General features: G+C 44.3%; 1 protein-coding gene across 1 annotated transcript; it reads right to left on the bottom strand.

Moving 5' to 3' along the window:
* Window positions 1-1,881: 1,881 nt before the first annotated feature.
* On the bottom strand, window positions 1,882-6,281 carry LOC111969793 (cytokine-inducible SH2-containing protein). Its single transcript, XM_023996054.2, has 3 exons — window positions 5,683-6,281; window positions 3,088-3,248; window positions 1,882-2,912 (listed from the first exon to the last, which is right to left on the bottom strand). Exons 1-3 carry the CDS (start codon window positions 5,700-5,702, stop codon window positions 2,416-2,418), a joined length of 678 nt encoding a protein of 225 aa, XP_023851822.1. The 5' UTR covers window positions 5,703-6,281; the 3' UTR covers window positions 1,882-2,415.
* Between the last annotated feature and the right edge of the window lie 1,263 nt (window positions 6,282-7,544).

Here is a 7,544-nt window from a genome sequence, read left to right on the forward strand (position 1 = left end):
GTTGTAATACACATGGTCCCTCCGGGAAGCAGTGCTTATAGCTGAGAACATTTGGGATAAGGCAGAATGCATTGTTAAGGCCTTGGGTTCTCGAGAGCAATCTGTGTCCCACAGAGGGAATTGTCCTTCCATCTCACTCTCAACCTCTCTCCTCCCAATTAGAGAGATTTGGATAGGACAGGCTGGCTGGCTGAATTCCTGACACTTGAACAGAGACAGCCAACATGGAAGCTCTGTACCAGACGTCTTACCAGGTACACATGTTAGGCTTAACATGATACTGTCAGTAAAGGTGCACTTGACCTGTTCTTCTGTCTCTGTGRAAGGCTACGAATTCCATTGCATAACGTAGCCTACATTGTGTGAACATCTGAAATGTGCTGTGTGTTCAGAATGCCAGTGCAGTATGTTATTGAAGAGTGGAATATCAGAGATCTGACATTGAAGATGTCCCCCAGCCTGAAACTGAGGTGCGGGAGAATAAACACAGACACACACACACACATTCTTTCATTCTGTGACATCAGAATTCCCAGTTCAGGGACATGACGTTGTATCAAGCTATGATTGCACGTCTGTCTGTGCAGGAGCTGGTTGGCTTAGTGCTTACAGATCTCCTGGAGTAAGTGAGGATACCCATTTCTGTGGTATTGGATCCCACAGAAATTGGGGAGAAAAAGGGAKAAAAAAAAAAGAGCAAGGCAGTTAACTCCTAACACCTGTTCCCCAGGCGCCGATGACGTCGATTAAGGCAGCCCCCCGGCACCTCTCTGATTCAGAGGGGTGGGGTTAAATGCGGAAGACACATTTCGATTGAATGCATTCAGTTGTGCAACTGACTAGGTACCTCCCCTTTCCCTTTCATCCAGCAGTGGGTAGAGGGAAGTGTAGAAGGGTTACACCATGTGCACATGCATCATGACACCACCAACAGTTCAGGAGTAAATCAAAGACTGCTATATCTTTGTTAGATACCTCCATTTACAAAATCTGGATCGAGGAACGTATTCACATGAAATCCCCGATTCATATTCTCTCTGGTACCTTACAGGCCTCGTTTCTGCATTTTTCAAAAAAGGGAGTGCGACAAAGATAAAGACCGGGACCAGCGTCCTGTTCCACTGGCCTCAGGCCAGGCTGCTACAGCCTTAACAACCCCCCCACCACCACCACGCCACATACTCACACACTAAACCCCACAAAAGTTCAAATTCACCAACCCTCCCAAATACATATCATAGATACATACATTTATACCTGGGACACTAATACCTGGGACACTAATGTGGGTACTAATGTGTGTTTGCATGGCGAGTGAGTGTGATAGTCAGAGTGAGCAGTAGGCTGAAGGCAATTACTGAGAGGCTTTTCTTAGAACCCTCCCTCTCAGAATTTCACCCTCCCAGGAAGCATGCAATAGTTCTAGGAATTAAGTGATTCCCATTCTCCTCCCTCGCTGACTCGCCCACTGACTCAGATTCAGTCTGACACGTTCAATCCAGCCAGCCTGTTCTGCCTCGGAGATCGGCTGGGTACACACCAGTGGAGGAGCTATAGGAGGACGGGCTCATTGTAATGGCTGGAACGGATTAAATGGAACGGTGTCAAACACATCAAATCACATTTGACTCCGTTCCACTGATTCCATTCCAGCGAATACAATGAGCCCGTCCTCCTATAGCTCCTCCCACCAGCCTCCTCTGGTACGTACTTAAACCAGAGGGGGGTGGGGGGTTAGTCGCTTTCTGTTATAAAGGTAACTTTAGACGTTGATGTTGCGTAAAAACCAAGATTTTTTCTGTGGATGTAGGCCTATAAAGCTCCTTGTGGCCATTGACCCACCAAAAGAGAACAGGACATTGAAGACAGAAGCAGTATGACTCATGTTGAATATTATTTTTTATAGAAAAAGGGATATGTACAGAGTTGGGGGGTAAAAAATGACCAAAATAAAACATTGAAAATGCATCTCACTGGAAAACAATTCACTGCCACAGCACGAGGGTGGGGAGCATATCCCCCACAGCACGAGGGTGGGGAGCATATCCCCCACAGCACAAGGGTGGGGAGCATATCCCCCACAGCACGAGGGTGGGGAGCATATCCCCCACAGCACGGGGATACACTACAGTTCGCACCACGTTTTGTTTTCCAATGAGTCTCATGCGGCGGGGTTCGCAGAACTCCACTTCCCCCTCTGAGAAATACAAAAACGAGACACCATTTCTGAAAGGTTCTTTCCCAGACATGGTCTCATGACCAACCATGTGTCCGATGTGGCTTTATTACTGACCAGTGCAGTAATGTGGTTTCCAGCTGCCAGGGACCAATTTCTGACAGCGCTCCTCGAGATTTAGTTGAACGGTTTAGTTTAATTCAGCTCTGCCCTCCATAGGGGTGTAGATCACAGGACCCTCATACCTGGAAGGGGTAGTCCTGCAGGAAGCGCACCAGTGGGCGTGGCAGCGGCAGTTGGTCAGGACAGTCTGTGCTGCAGTTGATGGTGAGGCGTGCAAGGTGCTGTAGGGAGGGGAAGGCCTGGGGCTTGTGCAGGGCCCGCTTGAGCTTCAGCAGTACTGTGCTCTCCTGAACTGTCCTCTGGGCAGGCTTGCCACCATGAGTTTCCTCCACCTTCCCCTGCTGCACCTTCCTCCCTGGTCCCACATAATACTGCACCATGCTAGGCACATCAGGGAAGGACAGAAGGCTGGGTCGGGCTGGCGAGCTGGAGTCTAGCAGAAACCGGGCTCCACTGTACTGGATGCGTATACTGGTAGGGCCACGGGCAGTCCTAACAGACAGGGTCAGCATGTACAGGGGATGGCTGCTGTCTCGAATCAGAAAGGCCCCTTCTGACGCTGCCTGCAGAGCTGCATGGGCCTGACCTGCTGTGATGGCTCCCCAGTACCAGCCTGCAGAGATGGGTCAAAGGTTATTCACTTATTCAATGGTTTAGATTTGAGTGATAAGCCTGTAGTAAACAGTTGGCTGGATGAATTGAAACGCAATTATGAAAAACATTAAAACAAGAAACAATGATGGGGTTTCAGACTGAGTTCACATTTTGAATATTGCATTTTGCATTACCYGAGGTATCAAGGTAGAATGTGTTGTTGGCGATGGTGCGCAGGTCTTTTGTGGGGTCCCACTGCGGAGAGGTGCTGTGAATGCAGTGAGGGGAGGAGACGCTCCCTGTCCGCATTCCTAGGTGTCCCTCTGTGGGTGTACCAGACAGCAGTGGTCTAGGGCTGTAAACAAGAGACCACAATAATAAGCACGGGACAAGTGTAGGAAACAGTAGGGGGACACTGGTCTATCTAACACATTTAACCTTCCATTTAATTTCCCACTACTCTGTTATAGGATAGTCCTAACACGAGGATAGTCCTAACACGAGGATAGTCCTAACACGAGGATAGTCCTAACACGAGGATAGTCCTAACACGAGGATAGTCCTAACACTAAATGTTTGTTTTTGTATCGCTTTTGCACGCACAAAGTTCATCATTTGGGAATGGTGGCTTTGGAAAACCTAAATTCTCTACATTAAATCTCGGACAGCTGCCTGCCTCCCTCCCTTGAACATTGGCCAGACAAAGAGCCCACACATCAAGCAGTCACAGACTGTGAGTGTGAATTGACTGAGATGCTCCGTAACAGGTGTTAAGACTGTTAAAATTGGTAGTATTATAATATGAATCCCCATATGTACATTTTCAAGCCTACATAAAACAACTTCAAATGAGAATACCACAAATAGCCATGCACACTTTCTAGATGGGTAGTTCTTGAAATGTGGTGGCTTTTGCGTYCCTTTGCAACCATAATATATAATATATGCCATTTAGCAGACGCTTTAATCCAAAGCGACTTACAGTCGTGTGCATACATTTTACATATGGGTGGCACAGGGAATCAACCCACAACTCTGGCCTTGCCAACGCCATGCTCTACCAACTGAGCCACACAGGAAAAACACTTTATATTGTTTATATTGAACTGTTGATCAATGATAAAACATATTGCAAATCCATAATACTGCAAAACTTTATGTTTATGCATTGTTTAATACTTAGGGTAGGCAAATTGGCTTGTCCCAGTAGTGATGTGTAGGGTTGTAGTGACATGTTTTGGGGATTTCGAGATATCTATCTATTATTTTGAATGCTAGACAGTGAACGGGAGTATTTCATATATTSTACAGATCAATAAAAACAAAGAAGGCTATAAAAATAACAAAAAATGTATTTACTAGTTCAATGTCTGTCCCTCAATATTATGTCATTGGTGTTAGCGCCTTGAACATCACTGATTACAAAGATATACAAGGACCTTGAGCATTCTCTCCAGTGGCAAACTTTTATCCGGGGAGGAGTTTTAGTCCAGTCTCCTTTTCAGCTAATTTATCACCTGATTTACTTAACAAAAGACAGATCTCAATAGGCAGTCCAGGTGTCCTCTGACATGGCACAAGTGGGAGTGGGGGGAAAGGCCGATGACATCAGAAGGCACCTCTTTGTATCTCTTTGAACGGCCTACTCCATGAAGTTTGCAGTTGTGCCTAAAAAAAACACTATTTTGCTGAAAACACATTTGTTTACCCTTAAGTGTGTGTACATTACTGTATTTGTACATGAGACATTGTTTTTCAACAGGAAAATAATCCAAAAAAAGCTGGGGTGCTTCTTTAATGAAAAGGTTAGCTCTCACATCCTTTGAGCAGGCCTATGTCATACGTTTGAGGATTTCATAAGTGCTGGTGGGTCTAAATCTAATGTGTTACATGGTGTTCGTCAATTAAATGAAGGGAACTGACATTGTGAACAAAGTTATTACTAAGATCACTTTAGTAAATGATTTGTAAAGGATTGATAACCTTAGATTTGAGCATTTGAGGCGTCTATTTCAGAAAATCCTAATGAATCTAAAAAAAAATGTATTTGTTCTCATGAGGTTTCCATACAATTGGAAACACATTTTCATGTGAATATTCTAAAATGCGCATAAAGAAAAGATGCGCATTTTCCCACCAGTGGTGTGTTTCCACCCGAATTCCCGACCCAACAAGGTCGAAAATCTGTCCATGTGTAACCCTAATTGCTTCTGTAAATCGCTCTTGATAAGAGCGTCTGCTAAATGACTCAAATGTAAAAAGCGTTTCTACCGACATTTCTCGCATAATTAATTTTCCAAACAGAAAAGATCCCACTATGTCAAGCGTATTTTGTTTTGTCGACATTTGGAAAGTTCACCGACACATTTTCTGTTTCCATCTGGCCTATCGTGACATTTGTTATCCAACATGTAGACTACTTTACGCGCATAAAAAGGTTGGATGGAAACATAGTTAGTGTTACCATCATTGGTGTTAATACTCCTACTGTTAAAACAATATTCGAAAACATTAAGCTAACATATTTACAATATTAGTTTATTGAGAATGGGAAAAAGTACCCTACCCAAATCTTTTTTTTCTTCAAAAATGCCACCATAATTGAAGAACGACCCACATGAATCTTATTCGACTATATTCTGTATGTTTTCTGTTTTCTAGCCATAAATTATTTTAGATCATATTATGTCGAAGATAAACACTTTTGCCTTTGCCTTTTGGTTTTGAATATCAACATCTAAGCATGGTGTAATTTTCCATCAAACAGGGACAAAATAATGTGAACTTACCCCTGAACACAAAGAATCATGATGGTGAGTCTTCAATATCCCATACTAGTCTAATTCCACAGCGGTTTAACGAAAATAAGCCGGTCGAAACAAAGGAATGTGTTCATTTTGTTCTGAATGTCCCACGCATCTGTTCAGTGAATAGAGAAGTTGCGTCCGAATATCCCATATGTTAATAGACTGTCTGTAATTAACTAATTCAAAAGCAATATAATAAATGTATAATTTAGACAAAGAGAATACAGAGCAGCAGTGCGATGAGTGTTGCCACTAGAATGGGTTCTACGCGTGTGAAGGAAAGACTGCGGGTTTGGCTTTTAAAATTCGCCAATTCCAAGAATTGTATTCTGAGAACTGTTCAGCACACCCGCGCCTCTGACGTCATGCGGAGCTGCCACCGACCCTGTTATAGTTTGTAAACTCCAGTCCAAACCTTCACATTTTATTTTTTGAAATATGTTACAGTGAATGCCAGTGTAAAAAAACTAACAAATTGATCATTCCTAGTGACGAGTCTAAATTCCCCATAGTCATGTCATAGCCTTGCGGTATTGCTGCGCTTGTTGCTCTGCTCTCCCAGGAATCGGACTGCACCTTCCCCCTACTTTCCAAGAATCATGGTGCGCTTATCTCCGCCCACTAGGCCTGCTGCAGCCTGCCCTCTACTCATTCTGAGAATTGAGTAATGGGTATGCGGAACTATTGGGCTATTTCAAATAATATACACGGAACAAAAATATAAACGCAACATGCAACAATTTCAATTATTTTACAGATCATATAAGGAAATCAGTCAATTGAAATACATTTATTAAACCCTAATCTATGAATTTCACATGACTGGGAATACAGATATGCATCTGTTGGTCACAGATGCCTTAAAAAATGGAATAACTGGGACCTTTCCAGCCTCCAGGAATTGTGTACAGATCCTTGCGACATGGGGCTGTGCATCATCATGATGAAACACGAGGTGATGGTGGTGGATGAATGGCACGACAATGGGCCTCAGGATCTCGTCAAGGCATCTCTGTGCATTGCCATCGATAAAATGCAATTGTATTCGTTGCCCGTAACTTACGCCTGCCCATACCATAACCCCACCGCCACCATGGGGCACTCTGTTCACAACGTTGACATCAGCAAACCGCTCTGCCCAGTATAGTTGAAACCGGCATTGATCCATCAATCAATCAGTCAAATGTATTTATAAAGCCCTTCTTACATCAGCTGATGTCACAAAGTGCTGTACAGAAACCCAGCCTAAAACCCCAAACAGCAAGCAATGCAGGTGTAGAAGCACGGTGGCTAGGAAAAGCTCCCTAGAAAGGCCAGAACCTAGGAAGAAACCTAGAGAGGAACCAGGCTATGAGGGGTGGCCAGTCCTCTTCTGGCTATGCCGGGTGGAGATTATAACAGAACAAATGTTCATAGATGACCAGCAGGGTCAAATAATAATAATCACAGTGGTTGTCAAGGGTGCAACAGGTCAGCACCTCAGGAGTAAATGTCAGTTGGATTTTCATAGCCGATCATTCAGAGTATCTCTACCGCTCCTGCTGTCTCTATCCATGAAGAGCACACTTCTCTAGCATGCCAGTGGCCATCAAAGGTGAGCATTTGCCCACTGAAGTCGGTTACAACGCCGAACTGCAGTCAGATCAAGACCCTGGTGAGGACGACGAGCACACAGATGAGCTTCCATGAGACGGTTTCTGACAGCTTGTGCAGAAATTMTTCGGTTGTGAAAATCCACAATTTCATCAGCTGTCCAGGTGGCTGGTCTCAGATGTCCCACAGGTGAAGAAGCCGGATGTGGAGGTCCTGGGCTGGCGTGGTTACACGTGGTCTGCGGTTGTGAG

This window comes from Salvelinus sp. IW2-2015, linkage group LG11, assembly GCF_002910315.2.
Source record: "Salvelinus sp. IW2-2015 linkage group LG11, ASM291031v2, whole genome shotgun sequence".
Classification (NCBI taxonomy): domain Eukaryota; kingdom Metazoa; phylum Chordata; class Actinopteri; order Salmoniformes; family Salmonidae; genus Salvelinus; species Salvelinus sp. IW2-2015.